General features: G+C 32.4%; 1 protein-coding gene across 1 annotated transcript; it reads right to left on the bottom strand.

The window, feature by feature from the left end:
• Positions 1-17,166: 17,166 nt before the first annotated feature.
• Positions 17,167-19,583, bottom strand: LOC143555901 (diaminopimelate epimerase, chloroplastic-like). Its single transcript, XM_077045370.1, has 9 exons — positions 19,216-19,583; positions 18,952-19,119; positions 18,693-18,763; positions 18,528-18,585; positions 18,223-18,399; positions 18,053-18,137; positions 17,880-17,939; positions 17,694-17,767; positions 17,167-17,415 (listed from the first exon to the last, which is right to left on the bottom strand). The coding sequence occupies exons 1-9, from the start codon at positions 19,495-19,497 to the stop codon at positions 17,299-17,301; spliced, it is 1,092 nt and encodes a 363-aa protein (XP_076901485.1). The 5' UTR covers positions 19,498-19,583; the 3' UTR covers positions 17,167-17,298.
• Positions 19,584-20,003: the final 420 nt, after the last annotated feature.

The following is a 20,003-nucleotide window of genomic DNA, read 5'->3' as shown; positions in this document are numbered from 1 at the left end:
GTAACTATAAGACAGGTGCGGGTACAGTGTAAAGGCAAAACCCTTCACATACCTAGCACCTGCAGGGAATTGACGCTAGGAATACCTTGGAAGTAAAGTAACCGTAAGACGAGCGCTGGTACAGTGTTAAGGCAAAACCCTTTACATACCTAGCGCTCCGCTGGGAATTGAAACCAGGAAGGATCTTCTGGGCAATGCTTGCGGAAACGGAAATAACATCCCCGCATAGCGGGAACGTTGAGAACTACGTTGTTTGAAGCTCCAGGATGGAATTGGTGGTTTTAACATAATTGATCACTATGTTCAAAACTACCAAAACCTCATGGAGAATCCACACAACTAGGACTCAATACTCCTGACTTGCGAGGAGGTTACAGACCTACCCGCATCATACCCAAAGACCAAGCAGGAAACTCGGGCATTTCTGCAAGTGACAAGGACTTCCCATGGAAAACCTTACAAAACCCTTTTCAAAACCCTTTGGTTAAGTCCAAAAGTTCACCTCACTTTATTAAACACGCATGAGAAGAACATTGGACTGGGGGGACTTGAAGAGGTAGGTCCCAGCAGAGCCCAGTTGGACCCGCAAGACTCACCTTAAACAGGGACGTCTGCGCAGAGACCAACTGGATCCGCAGGACCAACCATGCTCAGAGACGTGACGTCCTTACGCGCAGTATGCAAGCTGGTCCCGCAGGAAATGCCTCCCATGGTGGACTCCGCCTGTTCCCGCAGCCTCGGATACAAGCCATGAGGGAAGGCCACCCGCGCAGCATGGCTACACGCACTAGGTACTTAGCTCTCGATCATTCAGTGTCACCTGAAGGAATGAGCAAAGCCGGGAGCAATCCCGCACAGAGGCGGGAGGGGGAATACTCCCGCCCAAATAAGCCAGTCTGTATACTGAAGGACCTTTTACTGTACCTGACGAGGTATGGGCGAAAGATCTGATCAGGGATACGACAGCTCACTGATACAGTATGGCGAGCAGCATGCTCCTGTACTGTATCACTATTAAGCCACTGCTTACTCACCAACTACTGTCATACCACGTGCGTAGCCAGCAGTTGGTGGAAAGGGAATAGTATACAGCAGGCCTGGTCGCTATCAGCCGCTGCCTACCCACCAACTACCAGCAGGGCACGTGCGTAGGCTACTGTTGATGAACAGGAACACTGTTGCAGCCGGCCATACCTCCTTGGAAACCTACATCCGGCTATAAATACCCCAAATGGTATGATCATCTAAACACAACATATCTTACTACATTATCATCATATTATACCTGATATCTGCTCTAGCAATCTCTTAATATACTTTTATATTTAAAGAGCAATCTAGTCTGATTCTCACGCCGGAGGGTGGTCACAAGGAGGAACCCCCCCCTTCTCAGTGACGAGCTCACGGTGTCTGTTTTGCAGGTTATCAGAAGAACCATCTTCCAAGGGTCTAACCCCTCGTGGGAAACATCTCTCCAACCCCCAGATTACCAGTAATCTGCTCGGGGTCCGGTTAGTGTTTCTTCAATATAGTAAAAGACATTCATTAATATGAGTATAAAAACTAAATAAACAAATTTACTTTCGAAATATAGTACTTTTTATCTTTTGTAAGCTATACAGATGTCGGTGTTGGGTGATGACTCGAACCAATTACGACTTAACAATATTGGTAGCAGTACTAATTTTCGTTTTATGGTTTAACTAATTTATTTGTCATCCATTTTTAATTTTTCCTAATACCTTATGTTCTCTAACTTTTTTAGTTGTGCTTAATTTGTTTTACTCAACATCCTAGTATAAATTATGTTGAAAACAGGGTTGTATAAAATAAAGTAATACATTTTGGTATTATAAGCTATGCATATGTCTATAACGTGACGACCCGAATTGAATATGATCGAGCGACATCTTTGCTAATATCCGTATTATCTAAACTGATACCGGTTTTTGTTTTTCTGATTTTCTTGGTTGAAAACACCGATATTACAAGGACGTCACTTTTTCGTGTTTTCATAATATATCTTTACAAAGAGTTCTTTTTCTTATCTACGTTCCGATTTTCAGATTCAGCACACCTCAACGCCCGAGCTCTATTTTGCTAGCTAGTTACTATGTATTCGATGTTTACATATCAAGCATGCATAGTAAAAAAGGTTTTGAATTAGGGCAGAATAAATAGCTCAGTATCGTTCGTCGAATGTATAGGTGACTTCAAGTTTTATCGTTGGTGAAGATAGAAGATGAAGAAGAACCAAGCCACCAAGGGTTGGACTGTTGGAGGCCTAAGGTAACGAGGGTGGGTTATTTCTGTTTTAAATATTTTTTTTATTTGTTTAAAACTTTAAATTATTTGATAAATTTTATTATTTTCATTGTTCAATAACAATTAGTACTTTTACAAAAACTCAGCCTATATTGATTTTAATATCTGTTAATGCTAAGAAACAAATCTTCTACCCGTGAGGAAACATCTGTCCAAACATGAAGGACAAAATATGGATAAATCATAATAAAACAATGACACAGGGTGTAATTGCAATCCAAATTAGTTGTTTAGTGTCAGTTAATGACATGTTAAAATCGTGGCAGACAATTTTTGATCCAGACTTGTAATATGACACGAAGTTAAAAAAGTTTGGGTGTGCACTTAATATATAGTTAATAGGGTCGATATGTATCTTATGCAAGTTTACACTATTAAATTTGTGTCCAAACATATTAAACAGATGTTAACTTGTTTATATTAAATTCTTTAAAAAGTAAAATATATGACATGAGAATTAGTTACTTTACCACCCGAACTTGGATTTGTGTCTTTATGTACTAGTTAGGACTTATATGACACTTTCACTACATATGTTATAGTCACCGTGTCTTTAAACATGTCATGTGTAAGCTGTTTCTAAAGTCTAAACATGTTCATGTTCTGTTTGTAAATAATAACATGATTATTTATCATGTCTAGTTCGTGACCAACACCACAAGTAACTGTGTGTTATTGTGTCGTGTCTAACCTGTTATGTCAGCACTAGTTAAAACTTTAACTAGCTTACTTTTTTTACAGTTTTTATGCAATTTGTGTGTGATTATTTGTCCTGAGTAAAAAAAATCAGAATTTTCAATTTGGTAGCAATTTTGTAACTAAAAAACAATATTTTACGCTGCTCAGGAAACAAAATTGTCTTATAGACTATTATAGAGGGATACATATATCACTAACAATGATTCATTCACTATAATATTTTGTTCAAACTACTTTTTGTGAAAAGAAAAGGACAAAAGATATATTTCAAGTTGTCCAGATTATATAAAAATCGAAATCAATGTCCTGACAATAAATCAGTATTGAGTGATATAACACATGTCAACTAGTACTTTACCCGTCCGGTGGACGGGATCATCAACTCAGGAATTTGACGACTATATTATTTTGTAACATAAATGAGCAGAAGACATCTGGATGTGGCACGAGGTCATGTAGAATTTCACCATATATGTTGCTATATTTATACAATAAAGTTCATGTAAAATTCAAACCGCAAGATAAAAAAAACCTACAGTTGCTTTGAGTGATAAATATAGTCACATTTTTAACTATTTATAAAACTAAAATAAAAAAGGTACATGTTTAAACTTTAAACCATTTCCCGTTTATAGTGCTAACTAAATCCATCAAAATCACCCCAAGCATGCTTGATGTACAGTCATCATTATTGTCTCCAAGTTTTAGATCATCCCATCCTTTCTCATGGTGTTAGGATTTATATTATTATTTGTCGCGGCCCATTTTTCGGCCAAACACCCCCCTCTAACATCCTAACACCTCGAACATCCTTGGTCGGTGGGCTGAGGTTTACTGAGTACAAATGTAACATCTCATGCATGTCAATTTAATCATAGTTGGTTCCTAACTCCTTGTCAGCTAAAAGGAGACCACGAATGAATATAATATGTGGTCAACCTGCTCATTAATATTAATATATTAATTACAGGTCCGTATAAACAATGATGCTTCAATGAAAAGATAAATATTCTTTGATAAGACCGGTTTCATGGTCGAGTTTAAATTTCAGTTCGCTTAATTGTGATGATACCTTGTCACGGTTTTAACAATCCAAATCAAATGCGCTGAACAACGCCAAAAGGAATGGGTTCATTTTAACGGTGTTAGACATTTTGTTTTAGTTGAGATGAAACTGAAACTAATAGACTGGAAAAAAGCCAAATTATAACCGTCGGCCTAGGAGTATTTTCGACAAACCAGGAAGTAAAATTGTAGTTTACTCGCTAAAATAATATGAAATTTGTAATCTCTTTTTGACATTAAATAATTATTTAAGAAAAAAATATAAATTTTGAACGAAAACTGTTCTGGATCAACCTAACACCGCCTGTTTCAACAAATTACAAAGCAATTGATATTAAACTGAAACCGTTTCGACAAGTTTAAAAAGGAATCACTTTTGAACCGAAACTGGTTTGGCACATTAATTTATATATGTTGGCTAAAACAAAGTATCAAAATAATAATTTGAGTGGTAGAGATGTTCTTTCTCTGATCACCATGAAGCTGAATGACCTTTAAAACAACATTAACCAAAAAAATGATAATGAAAATTTTAGATTTAATAATAATAATAATAATAATAATAATAATAATGCAAGATAAGTAACCTGGCGTGGCCTAGTTAAGAGTCATGAACAACAGTGCCATTGCAACAGAATTCCCTTTTGAGATCCTTCAAATTCTAGTTGTAACTGAAATCTTTTTTTAAACCCTGCACAGTTGTCAAGCTTTTCCTACCATTACATAGTTGAATGCGAATATGAATGTACTCTTTTGACCCATAACCAGGATCCTCAACAATAGCTTCAGCAAAAGGGTCTACAAAAACAAATACAAGTAATAAAAAGAGTTTGAAAATAAATTATTGAAGATAAACTACAACAGAAAGTGCTAACCAAAAGCAGTTGGAATCTGAAGGTCGAGTTCAGGCGTGAAATTTAGCTAGTAAAGTGAAACTGTGATCAAAACTTTTTTTGAAAAATATATTGCTTGGATCTGATAAAAAAATAAAATTAAAATAAATAAGTACATTTTTACATTATATGCAAAAGATATGTATAACACTAATTTAACAATTAGTCTGATATGATTAAACAAACTATACCAATCAATATAAATATAATTACTTCAAAATCTTCATAAACTTATGTAAAAAAAGAGTTTAAGATTTCTTCAGTATTGCATGTTATCTATATGATAATATTTTCATTTAAAATGCTCAATAACTATATGTAAGCATTTTAATTGTAAGTATTAAAGAAAACACTGCCTAACAAAAGTTCAGAGCTTGGCTTGTGTGATCTAAACAACCCAGGTACATCATCTATGATAAAAATCTTTGGTTATTTTGATTAGCCCTGATCAATATCACATTTGTGTGTTCATGGAAGAAAAAAAACCCTAAAATACAAAGAGTACCCCTGAAATAGTATCCAATGGAGATGGAAGAATGCATAATTAGTAATTAGAGAAGGAATATGAAAACCAAAACCTAATCAATCATACGATTGCATTGCAGCTAATAAAAAAATTGATCATACAACAATTATTACCTGACCGGCGATTAGTTGACGCACCAGCGCAATTGGAATTATTGCTTAGAATCCAACACCAATTGATTGAATCTTCAAGTTCGTAAACAATGATTCCTTTCACCGGCTTCAAGAGACATAAAAGCAGAAGAAGATAGTTGGAAGGACGTGTAATATTACAACAGACGGTTGCGGGAGCGTGTGTTTAAGAAGAGGGAAGTAACCGCATGAGAGAGGACTAGATAGGAAGAAAACCGCCTGTAACCGATACATCAATATCAATGGTCAGGATTACATCAGGTATTTTCTATGGCTTATATTGAAGTTCACTCTTCTCTGACCATATAATATATAATTGTCAACTCATCTATTAAACATGCAGAAATTGGCTGTTATAGCTAACCGTAAAGAGGAAAATCACCAAATAACTAGAAACCAACTACGGAGTATTAATTAAGCAGAAAAGTCAAAATAAATATGTGAAAATTTTGGACCGTAAAGGTTTTACGAAAAACAAAGTATTCAAACTTTGAGACATGGTCAGAACGTCTGGTTTGTAAGGGTTTTCTTTAATGGCAAGATTCACAGACAGACCATATATTTGTTAACATCTGTCATATTTTAGAGGAAATGTCCACTTAGACTCCTTATGAGGGGATACGTTTGAGGTAGTGTTTGTGCCTTAGATGCGAAACGGAGTCAGACGTTTCCACTCATAAGTGTATACGTAACTGTAACCTCTTAAAATGTCACATTTTAGCAAATCATTCGTTTGTCTAAGGTTCCAGCTATCAGAGTCCAAATGTTTCTCCCATGTGTCGCCTTTAAAGCTCTTCTTTTTCGTGAAAGTAAAACCTTTACGGTCCAGATTTTCCTCATGTTTATGTTGGCTTCTTTCACTTGATGAATGGTAATAAGGTGGTTTTCCCTATTGTAAATTCTAAATATTTACATGAAAATTCAATGATTAAGCAACATCTTGGAACGACTGAGAATAACGTTCCGACCATGTCTCAAAGCAACATCCTAGATCGTTAGCTTGGTCAAACTGGTGTAAATTTTCTTTCATGTAATTTTTGGAGTTGTTTTGGTCGGTGGCTTCTCTCCGGGTTGTGGAGGTGGTTTGTTTGTTGGCGTTTCACTTGTTTGTAAAAGTTCAAATTTCGAAAATAAAAAGCAACTAATTAAAGCAAAAGGCAGCAACGTTTTTGGTTTAGTAAATAGAGCATGAAGTTTCTTCTAGAGTAGTGGAAACTGGAAAGTCTCTTGATTTGTTTGTTATTCGGTAGAAAGTCTATGTTAGTTGGTACAAAATGATTCTTGTATAGGCTAACAGTAAGAGAATATGCCTTCTTGATTTTTACAATCCCATTTATATAAAGTTATCAATATGTTTGTTGCCTTTTTTATTAAAAAAATTATGGCATAGGTCCATAAAGAAGTTGGCCTTTCTTGGAATGATATGCACACGATCACAAACTTTTGACCATCTTAGAAAAATAGGATTGGTGCACTAAAACTGATATTTGTTTTCAATTATAATTGATATTTAAATATATTGATATGCAAATTATATATCAAGAATCTAAAGTAAAAGAATTATCGACTGTCAAATAATTGTCACATTAAAAAATATATATAATTTGTGAATTTAAGTCGTACCAAATATGTTATAATCATTATTTCAATGAAATAACTAGAGGTCCTCATTTAACGACCACTCTTCATCACAAGATTCCTAAATCAATCCACACATCAATGGAGAAAACCTCAACCTTGATATCAAAGTATGACCAAACCCTAATAGTATGCTAGTTCTTTTGTCAATTTTATTAATTTGTAATCTTTTTAGCACATAGTTTTATATGTGTTCATAACTAACTAATTAACAATTGTGGTTAAACATAAAATACCTAAAGTTTTTGCTTTAATTAAGCCTCTAATGATTTAAAATGTTTATAAATAAATTAATATATACCGTCATTTTTAGTGGGTAGTAAATGTTTTAACTTTTAACGATCAAGAAAACTTTATATAAAAACACCAACAAAGGTATAACGGGATGCTAACCACACCGAACATACACCGGTATTAAAACTACCAATCACACCAAAAGTTACAAAGTAACAAATCACCAAATCAATCGCACCAAAAATCGGCATTTGGATATCAAATGCCCGCCACTTCTTCCATGTAATTGACTCTTTGTTCGCCCTATTCTATAAGAGTCACAATGAAACTCAAAGATTTAATACCATCTATCACCTCCCCAACTTGCACTTGTTTCCGGTAGAAAATGTCTTTCCTCACCCTCCATAGGCATCACATTGTTATAAAACAAATAGCATGAAACACTTGTACCTTTCCAATTTGGAAACATCATAAACTTATACATATACAATATATCGTGTATGCTAAAAGCAGAAAACGAAGCCTTACACCACTAAGATACCACTTGATACAAAAATATGTTCCGCCGACTCCTCTACCTCCCAGCATACCAAGCAATATATGAGGGCACCATGGGCGTAGGATAAGAGGGACCGGGGGTCCCCATTCACCGCCGTTTTTTTTTTCACTTCGTAGTGTAAATTTTAACGATTTCGTTTGAAATTTTTTATTATTATTGAGCTCAGTCACCCCTATAAGTTAGCTCAAACTTGATCAATAGAGGATAACACCATGTTACATTTAACCCGAGCCACTAAAGATGATATTCTATTCGAATAACTCATTAATTAATTATTATTCAGTCAGATTATTCTTTGTTTTAAAAAAATATCTCAAACCTTTGTAGCATACGATATTTTTACCTAAGTAAATATTTTGCTTTCGGGAATCATAACCTCTTGTATAGTTTTGTCTCTTCTCTTTGTTATTCTGTTATAAGTCACTTTTAAAATCACACAAAAAGTTGTTATAATCAGGCTTCCTGCAATTCTTTGTAAGGAGTTTGCTACTTTCGTCTATAAACCACCATTGACTTGTTCAATTTACAAAATAGACATAAAATAAAAGGGGGAATCGTTATGTTATTTTCAAAAAAATAATAATAATAAAAATAAAAAAAATCATAAAATAAATTTGGTTGTAATATCTAGCTTTTGGTCTAGTAGCATAAAGGTGTTGAATAACACTTGGTAATCGGTATAACAATCAAAAGATATGTCTCGATTGGAAACCATAAAAAAACAAATTTCGGTACTGGTTATGATAATACTAATAGCAGCAGCGATGATATATGGTTGTAATCGGTTTATAATTTACTAAATGTTTGTTTAAAAATTACTAATTTGTTTACAAATTTATTATTTACAACTTCTAACTTGTTTCTTATTGAAAGTTATGAAGTGAAAAAGAGATAAGCAATGCTAAGAAATTGCTTGATGTTCGATCACAAAAATGCTCGATTCGATTTTGGCTCGGTTTGTAAATGAGCTGTTCTTTTTGGTTCGGTTTGTAAATGAGCCAAGCGACGAGCAAACCTTCATTCGGTTCGGCTCAACTCGTGAACAATCCTACCATGAAATGAAATTTGAATTCCTATTCAATTAAAGTATTAACACAAGGCGTCAAACTAAACATGCCTTAATATATATTTAAGTATTGAATGTTATAATTTTAGTGACGCCTTTTACCACTTTTTACTGCTAGCACTCATAAATTACTTTAAATTGATAATAGTATTATTTCTTATTATTGTTATATAATTAAGAGAGACTTAAAACGTGCCGCATAGTAATTTTAGAATGACAACAGTGTTACTAAAAAGTAAAACACACTCACAATGTTATATATAAATTAAACCCAATGTAGCACAAATTTATAAAATATAATGTCGACCCACATGCAAAGCACGTTGAATGTACATGCACCTAATCATCAGATTGCATGAGACTAGCTTGTTTCTTTATATTAATTAAACCTGATTATTATTATCTTATTCTAATTTATTATGAGCAATATTGAGATCAATATAGTAATATAATCATTCTACATTTCCACCAAGCAATAAAATAATTAAGATGAAAGAAGATGAATTTGTTTTGATCATGCATGATGTCATTCTTTGATAGTTTGTCAAACTTAACGAATCAAGGTTGTGCTATATATACATTATATTAATATTAATAGTTATATACATTTTACATAAATATGTTATATATTGGTTAAAGAGTTAAATCATTATAATGCGATTTCCTTTATATTAAGCTTCCACGATTCCATGTATTGATGTTCTCATTCATACATTGTCAACATCTTCATCTTAACTCACCATGCATGTTTTATTTGACTGGCATATATTACGCGTCATAAACGTAACATTGTATATGTTACATCTTAGATGAATCACATATATCAGATTTGGATACAGGAGATGTGGGTTCATTAATTTTCAAACTTTTTTACCTCATATATATCACCAGTATATATATGAGTTAAACATGCTAATAAGAGTGTGTGTGTATAGTGGAGATTTCAATTAAGAACCCCTTTGAGTTTTAAGAACTCGAAAGAACTCAGTGTAACGATTTTTTTTTTTCGAATTTTTTTTACACATGCGTAATATATGTAAGTTACATACACGTAAAAAAATTACCGAATTTTTTACGCACCGAGTCGACTTTTTACACATGTGTAACAGACGTAAAAGTTAGTGTAACCATTTACATATTTATTCTCTTTCATACTTTGACTTTTTTGCCAGATTTAATCTCAATCACATATTCCAATCCATTTAATTAAATGTGTGGCCTAAGATTGAGTTCTTAAGTTCTTAAAACTCAACATGGTTCTCAAAATATCCCTCCCTGTATATATATAAAAGAATGAATGATCTTCTATGAAGTCTATACGTACATGCTCCACCCGTTCAAGTCAAAAGAACCAAAGATTTTGCAACAAATGGCTTAGGTAGTTTCAGATTGAACCTTTTTTTTCTCTCTTTACTTGGTTAGTTTGACTTCATTCCTAATTTTATTAATTAGCTATGATATGTTTCATGCATGTTTTTCTTTTAAATATGTTAAAACTTTGATTTCTTTTTTTTTTTTTGTGTGTGTATGTGTATCAACGATGTTTTCAAACATTTTTTTTAATTATAATCTTAATCTTTATTATTTTATGAGTTGCAATTTTTTTTTTCCATTGCTTCATTTCTTGAAAATTGGTTATAACTTGGATAGTAATTGTTGTGGATGAATAAGATGTTTCTAATTTCTTGTTTCCATTTTTAACTACAATTTTGATGTTTATCTTGATATAGATCCAACTGTTTGCATACATAATATATTAATTCTACTGTCACTTATACTTGGGTTACAAATAATTTAACACCGTAATTGATAAAACCAACTCGTTGCTATCTTGTCACAAAATTTTATGGATTCACCATTCGTTGAATTGATTGATATAAGGAAGTTGCTATTGTAAGTTCATGTTAAGAGATTACTAGCAAATAACACTACTAGACGTTTACAAAGTGTTCATAAGTTTATACTCCGTAATATATAGACAAACTATAAACTATTAGTGAACTTCTTCAATTAAGTATGGCCACATGACACATCAACAATAGAAATTCTAACAATTCATATATAGTGGGAAAACACACTTGATAATTATTCATCACTTTCAATTATAAATTATATCTATTAAATTTTTGTTATAATTATTAATAACATGTTTGACTTTTTTTAAGAAAAATAAAACTTCACCATAGAATAAGACATTTTATTTTCTTTAATGATTAATGCTAGTAGAGTCTTGTTATACTTTTATGGATAAAAAAAATGAAGTTTTTTTAAATAAAAAAAGTTTTTTGCAAATAAAGTGTGTGTGTGATTATAAATAAGTTGTGTAACCATTTTTATAAGTTACTTAATTATAGCACCGGTTGTGAAATTATCAATTTAAGTTATGTAAGTATAATATTTCTTTCCTTTTCACAATTAATCATAAACACTTACTTTATATTATTAATTTTTCTTTTCTTTTAAACGCCAAAAAGAAAAAGAAAGGGAAACTTAAAAAGAAAAAAAAACGCATTACTAACAAAACAAAACTTTGTTATTAAAAGTTATATATAATTAAAGTAGATGCTGCATATTTGTAACATCTGGTATCCAACCAAATGGGATGGTGTTTGGTGTTGTACTTTTGTAATTAGCATGATTAAGCGGAAGAGCTTTGCGATCTAATCATGTGATTCATGAGATTAAAAGCAGAAAGAATGAAATTAATTATGTTTTAAACATTCTGTTTTGTGGGGTCTTCAATTGCTTGATACTCACTTTATACCCCCAGAACAACACATGTAATGTGATCTCTAAACAAATCTTTTAAATCGCTAGGAATATATTTACCCTTTTATATCCAATAATTTAATCAAAAAACATCATGAGTCGATCATCCTCAAAAAATCAACTATATAAAACTTATATTTTAAAAGCCTTTTTTTAAATATGTTTTCTAATAGTTTTACTCTATTTATTTGTTCTAGATGTCTAAATAGCCAATTTATTACACACTGCCGTTTTAATTGACAGTTATATTTTTTAAAGTTTATGTTAATTTTTTTGTCAAAATTTAATTAATAATTATATTAATCATTAATTTAATTTTGACGGAAAAAAACTAATTATACATGTGTGTATTTTCAATCTAATAAAGATATGGTTGCCCTATGTGTCATCTAACTATTCACCTTTATTATCACGATTTAAGTCTCATTTGAGTCATGTAACTATTAAAGTTTTTTGTCATTCCGTATTTTTCATACTTTCGATAAGAACCACAGAGTAGCCATGAAAACTAGACTTATTGGCTTTGTTGAGGCCTTCGACAAACCATATGAAGTCGGAATACCAAGCACTTATATAACCGAATCCACAAATAAATTGGGTAGTTTGCACCATTTTAAGAAAACCAATCCTCTTGCCACCAGGCAAAGATGCTAACAAATGATCCAGCGTTTCTAAACTCGTTTCACAATTTGCTCAAGACTCGTCAACTCAAGCTCCTCTTTTTTCCAACACCTCTCTAGACGGAACCTATTAACGAATAACTTTCATACGAAGTAGTTTGGTTTCAAATATCTTTGAAACCTAATTGAGCCATTAATCCATCTTGAATCCGTCATTTGTAGTAACCTTTTTCCGATTAGCAAATCATTGATTAAATTATGGTACATATAAAACGTTTTGTATTCCAACATCTAATTATATAAATTGTGATTGCAACATAACTATTCTTTCCCAAAGTTGGTGGTTTTTCGAGTGCCCCATTAGTTTTGTTTTTATATGTTTTGGGAACTATATTATGGATAGAAGAAACTACATTAATCAACATAAAAGCTCAATTATTACAATTTTAAATATTTATTTCATCTAGGTTGGGGACCAATTGAATATGATGGTGATACCATTGCTAAATATATTAGTTAAATCCCTCAAAAAGAACTAATCACAAAAGATTTGTATTAAGTTAGAAGTGGATGTCTCTATATTTTAACATATAAGTCATTAATTAATAAAGTGCATGTTTCATTCACCCAAAAGTATAAGAATATTGACATTAGAGACGAAGTAAGTTTTGGATGTGTTTTATTGAAGTTTTAGAATAAGAGTTATGACCAAATTGATAGCATTTGTTGTTTGTCTTGTTAGGTTTTATATAAGGAGTTCGGATATCCATTTTCACTGGGTATGTTAAACTGATTTGCCTTGCGCATATTGTAAAATATGATGTGTAATACAATAGTTTTTCACATATTATATGTATGTGTCATGTGTGTATGCATATGTATATGTATGCGTCAGATTTATTGTATAAAAACAGGTTATCGCATCAATCGAACAACTGAGAATAGTTAAAGGTCCATGGCAAGGCACCCATAGTCATATAAAAAATCAAAATAAAATGCCATTGGTTAGTAGTTAAAAAGCTTACTTATATACAAATATTTTTTTATTGTATTGGTTTATTATTCGTCTATTGTTGTAACATATAGCACCGCCCATTAACTCTAGGTTTATAACACGCCAAAATATATAATATCAATTAAAGAACTTAAAAGTAAAAAAAATGGTGTTTTTTCTCTTATAATGGCTTCACTTTTAGGACTAATTTAGTGTCATTAGAGATTTCTTTTATTTTTTATATTTTAGGGTTTAATTGTTTATTATTTAGAGATTAATATTATAATCTTTTTTGACGATTGTGAATACGTAGATTATTTTTTGGTGTAGAATAAAGTTGGATTCTTTTTCCAACATAAATTGTTTATATAGTAATATAAAACCAAGTAAAAACAATTTTTTTTTGTGGATTGTCAAATTCCATTTGTTTAATTGGTAGTTCATGGGAATCTTTAATGTCACCATATATAAATGGGGAAGAAATTGACAAATAAGTTTCAAATATATCTTCATTTTGGTTTTTGTTCTAGTTTTTCTTTCTATATATTTGTACTCAACAAATAAATACAATGAATTTGATCAAGATCTCATTTTTCTATTAGCTTTGTTGAGATCAAAAGCACTAATTTCCAATGGTTTAGTTGAATTTAATGATAATGATTAAATCGAGATGACATTCGATTAGTTTCTTTCATATAATATTAAATCGATATTAATTAAAAACTTGTTAATATAGCAATATTGTAAGTTTGTAACAATATTGATCATTTTCTATTGGAAAATTTGTTATGTTAATGTAGTTGATAAGATACAATTAACGTATATAGTGGGTGACCAAAATTTCATAATGCTTTATTAATTTTATTATTAGAAAGCTAAGGCTTCCATGTTGATGGGAGAGTGAAGTCCTAGTTAATTGCAAGTTGCAATAGTGTATAGTTTCTATGCATTTTTAAAAAGAGATAAGTCAATATCACCCCTGTGTTCTAAATTGTATCATGTCCCATATCTTAACATGATCAAGATATTATATGTGTCATTTGCATTTTTACTAGTGGCAAGTGGTATTTTTTTCCTTTCTTTTATGTGTGTGTCTTGGTGTTTGACTTTGGGAGTATAGGATTGTTGTTCATCATAAATGGTTATGCTATCAAAAGTTGACATTTTATAAGCACATTAATTAAAATATTTTGAGTTTGTCTTCATACATGTGACACATGAAATAAGAAGAAAAAGAAATTGGAGAGGGCTTAAGTTATATGTGGGTGTTAATTCAAAATTCAGAAAAGAAGAAAAAAAAAGTGAGTAAATAATTGATATTTGGGGAGTTGTTTAGAACATATCATTTCTTAAACTAGGTAAATAATAATTGAATTAATCATGAAAATAACAAAAGTTTTAATAATCAAAATAAAAAATACGAACAAGCATTCTCTTCATTAAACAATCTTCATAGTCACTTTTCTATTAATATCGATGTTGATGGATCTTAAGCTTCCTACTCCTCGCCTGCCTTAAGACTTTGGTTCAAACACGTTATCCCAAGCAACGCAGTGTATCTTCCTTTCCTTGAACCTTTCCGGTTCCCACCACATAAATAAATTCTTATTTTTTCCAACGCCTCAACAATGATTTTAGGAGCTTTAAATACGGAAATGTAATAGAGTGGCAAACTGTCACGTCCAATTTATTAAAGCAACTTCCGAGAAGGAAGATGTTTTGCACCCGTTGGTAGCGCCAAGTACTTGAAGTGGAATGAAGTAGCATTACACTTTAGATGCTTTGCTAATCTTTCCACTTCCGAATCCTCCACCATATAGTGTAAACCTTACTCTTCTTGAAGTTTACCTTTGATCCGAGGCCATGTGAAAGCAACGAAGCACCCTAGTGAGGCTAATTCTATTAAGGGGTGACCATTCCCTAACAAAGATCATATAATCATGAGTGATTATTGAGCCGTTCGTTAGGGAGAGAAACACTTGAACACGTATTTAGTTAAGAGTATAACGTCTAGAGAATGATAAAGATATCGTAATGAAAGGATGATGAAAGAATTGTCATCTTCACTTTTTTTTTATACTTTGATTTACTTTGTGACACTTTTAAGTATGCTTAAGTTAAAATATAATCTTTTTATTTTTTTTTTACTTCCAAAGCATTTATTCTAAATTAAAACATATATAAATTCAGCATAAGCCACGTCTTGAAGAATTAAAATAATACTATATGCATACAAATTTAATTATTCTTAAAAATTAATATTTATAAAATGTAAAGAGAGAATGATAAAAATGAAAATTGTATAATGAGAATCAATCTTGTGAGGTTTATTTATTTGAATTCTAGAAGAGTTCCATAGGAAAAGAAAAAGAAAAAAGAAAAAAATTGTCAATTGGTGCGACATGCTTTTCTTATGGAAAGTCATGAGTTCAAGTCTCATGAGTGATAAAATGTTATGCATGACAACACAAGCCATGGTTTTATGTGTTTTACTATAATGGGCCTTCGGGTGATGGATTTTCCCTAGAATTAATAACGGGCTAAATCATCAGTGTTGTCTACGATCGTGGGCCTAAGCGGACTTTTGCCGATGTATAATGGGTGTACCTGGTCTTTATTTGTCATTCAAAAAAGGAAGAAAAAAAAAAGGTAATGCAAAGTTGCAAACACATATATAACGCGGTACAAAATGTGTTGGCGTCTCATGAGTTGATATTCACCAAATGGAATTGGACCTACGTTACGTTTAATAAAAATATAAGTGGTGGTCTAACTCCACTTAATAGCTGTAACCAACTAAATAAATTCTTCAGTTAACAACCATCGTCAAATAATACCTGAAATCATGAGATAAAATACGTTAGGTAAAAAGAACTTCCATCGTTTTGTGTTAAGATAATGCATAAAATAATAATGAAACTTTGCCTACCCAAGTAAATTTATTAACTATAAAATCTTGCCAAACAAAATCCTAAAAGCTAAATAAACACAAAGTCACTAACAAATTATTTTGATTCTTAAAAAAACAAAAGACACATATCCAACCAATACCATCAACATCAGGTTAACCACATATAATGTTTATAAGTTGACAAATTAGTTAATCTTTTTTAAAACGACATTTCTTTTTATTATCACTCACAGTCTCACAATACTTGAAATCTCACGATTTAGAAATTCAAATTAGCCAATATTTAGGCAATCTTAAAACACAGAAGTGAAGAACATGTCTATTTATGTAAACATTTAGTTTATAAGACTGTCCGTTTTGAAAAGGGTGAAACGGGCAAACGATGACACACAGGCAACGAGATGGAAAATGAGTTTTCGCATTTCAACCTCACTAGATGGTGTTATGAAAGGGGTGAGTGAAAGGGCAAAATAATCATTAGATGCATTGAAATAATTGATCATATTAATAACTAGAGTAAATCAAGCAAACATGTATTCACGCTTGCTACCCTCATGGGGTGACTTTGGTGCCCCTTTCACGCTAAGGGAGTTGCGGTGTTGTGCTAATGTGGCTCTTTTGACGGTTAACTTTCACGCCCCACAACGGCACAACGGCTGGACTAAAGATTTATGCATAATTTCTTAATACTTTGGGTTAATTGATGTTTCAAGAAACTATAAATGTGTTCATATCAAACAAGCAGCCAATGAAATTGTGTTCTTTCCAACACGGCTATGGGCCTGGACCATAGTTGGGCTTGGCCCATGATACACAAGGGGTTGTTCAGGTGAATAAATTAAAGAAGCAGTTTGGAAGAAACCATTTATTAAAGCTGAACAGATCCATAAAACACTACTTCTGCCGGACCCGTCATGTATACATGGTTGTCTTCCTCCCTCCATTCTATCTCCAATGGCCCGCCCGGTAAATCAACAGTACAATTCTGCATAACATAAGATATAAAAATAACATAATTAACAAAAACAGTCCCAAAAGACAAGAAATGTTTATTTAAATCATGTGTATGCAAATTAAACTTAGGGGGTGCTTGGGATTGCTTATTTTATCTCCTTATGACTTAGAACTTATAAGGTGTTTGGGAGAGTTAAGGTTGTTAGTGGATAAGTCATAAGTTACAACTCTGTAAATTAAAACTTATATAAGTTATAAGAAGATTGAATAAGGAATTCCAAACACCAGTTTAGAATTGTGTACACGTACTCTCTCGGAACGACCCTCAAGGATTGCAGCAACAACTACTGCACACGCTCCAGTCCCACAAGCTAATGTCGCACCTATATCCACATTTATAAATAAAGAAAAAAACAATTAGTTACACAATTTTTTTCAGAAACTTGTTTATTACTCGTGCACAAATAGTTGATGTATTTAAAGTAGAAGACTAACCAGCACCGCGCTCCCAAACTCGCATTTTTAGATGTGAACGAGAGAACACTTGCACAAATTCTACAAAAGCAAAACAAAATATAACACAAGACAATACATGTTTTAAACCAGACATTGTGTTAATAATAAAATTTTGATGGTAATGTTTTTCATGCTTGAATAAAGAGTGTCACCTGTGTTGGTTCGAGCAGGGAACAGTGTGTGATGTTCAAATTTAGGACCAATATCAGCCAAATTTAATTCATCAACCACCAAATTCTGTTTAGAAACCAATGTAAGCAACGTGTTTTGGTGAAACATCTGTCTATACTAGAGAATAAACTTATACAAAATATATCAATACCTGGTTTCCGTTACCAAAAGTGACACAATGAGGATTTCCCATACTGACACATGTCACATTCCAGTTAACGCCATCTACCTCAATTTGTGCTTTCACGACGGATTCATTTTTATTTGGTGGTATTTTAGTGGGAATATCCGAGGCCTTCAGTACTGGCTCACCCATGTCAACTTTAACCTAGAGTAACAGCAATGTTGAATCCACATGTCACGAAAAATGTTGCAACTATATAAAACCTCTTTTGCAAAAAGAAAATTATAAAGCAAAATAAGTTATAACCATAACATATGGTTATATAGAATTACCTTCCCATCAGGTTGTATCTCAGGTATGATCAATCCAGCACCAGTATGAACAGTAAAACTGCAAATTCCACAAAAAAGAATCATAAAATAATTACATAAAACCGCACCTAAAGATTCACATCCAACTCCTAAATTTAACTTGGCTGGTATACAAATCAAATATACCTCTGTCTTCCATTTAAGTTACTGATATCAGATATAAACTTTGCAAAGCATCGAACTCCATTACCGCACATCTGATAAACAAACAACACAAAACAAGATAACTAATTCATCATTCTAGCATATCAATATCAAGCTGTTAAGTGTCAATGATACAAGTATTTATGAATTAAACTATTTAGTGTCTATCATTATTCTAATTACATCGTGTCTAATATTAAAACAATAAAGTAAACCGAGTGCAGAAAGAATAGAATATCACCTCCGGCTCGCTACCGTCCGAATTAAATATCCGCATAGTGTAATCAGTCCCATTACTTCCCGGCATTGCGAAAATCACTCCGTCAGCTCCAATCCCAAAGTTCCGATCGCATAACCTAACCGCTTGCTCCGGAGTCACTTTCGGCTCAACCGAATCCAAATTATTAACCTATACTCAACACACCAAACTTAATACCCAATTAACAATAATCATTTCCATCACAACATTTCACTAGTACCATAAACTAATAATATTAAAATTTACCATGATAAAGTCGTTACCGAGGCCTTGATACTTAACGAAACGAAGAACACCGGTTTCCGTTTGATCAACGAACGATGTCTGAGAGAGAGTCTCCTGAGCCGTGACGCTCATTGCCGATACGGAGAATCGAGAGTTAGGGTTTTGGATTGTGAATTTGGGGGTGTTTAATTGGAGAGTGAAAGATGAGGGTTTTGACGAGTAGGTGAGGTGGAATGATGACGGAGATGTGATTGGAAGTGATCGGATGGTGAGAGAAGATGAGATGGTGGCGGCGATGGACATGATGGTGGTTGGTGCGACGGCGGTCTGGTTGAACCGGAAGGAATGGGGCGGCGGTTGTTTTATATGTTATCAAGGGTTTAGTGAGGGCGGGGGTTACTTATTAAGTTATTATTTCAGCTGTTTCTGTTTTGAGTGTTTGTAAGTTGTAACAGTTTAGTTTTGAATGATTGATGTTTTGTTTTTTTTTTTTAAATAGTTTTGATATTATAAATTATTTTTAAAAAAATTGAAAAACTAAGAAAAAAAATAATTGCAAAAAAAATTCGAATTTTTTTTTAAAATAAATGCATTTTTTTTCCATTTCCCCCCCCCCCTTTTTTTTAGCAATTTGTCGTATTTTTCTCAAGTTTTACTAATTTTTTTAATTTTTTAAAGAATATTTTGCAATGTCAAACTATTTAAAAATTAAAAAAAATCTACATCACCTACTATTCAGGTAAAATATTTAGGATTAAGAATACAAAAAATAATTTAGAAACATGATTTGAACAAAATATATTATGAGT

Source organism: Bidens hawaiensis, unplaced genomic scaffold, assembly GCF_021521415.1.
Source record: "Bidens hawaiensis isolate Kalapana, Puna unplaced genomic scaffold, B.hawaiensis_p1.1 tig00018412_1, whole genome shotgun sequence".
In the NCBI taxonomy this organism is placed as follows: Eukaryota; Viridiplantae; Streptophyta; class Magnoliopsida; order Asterales; family Asteraceae; genus Bidens; species Bidens hawaiensis.
The sequence above is the reverse complement of the archived record's forward strand: the minus strand, read 5'-3'. Positions and strand labels throughout refer to the sequence as shown.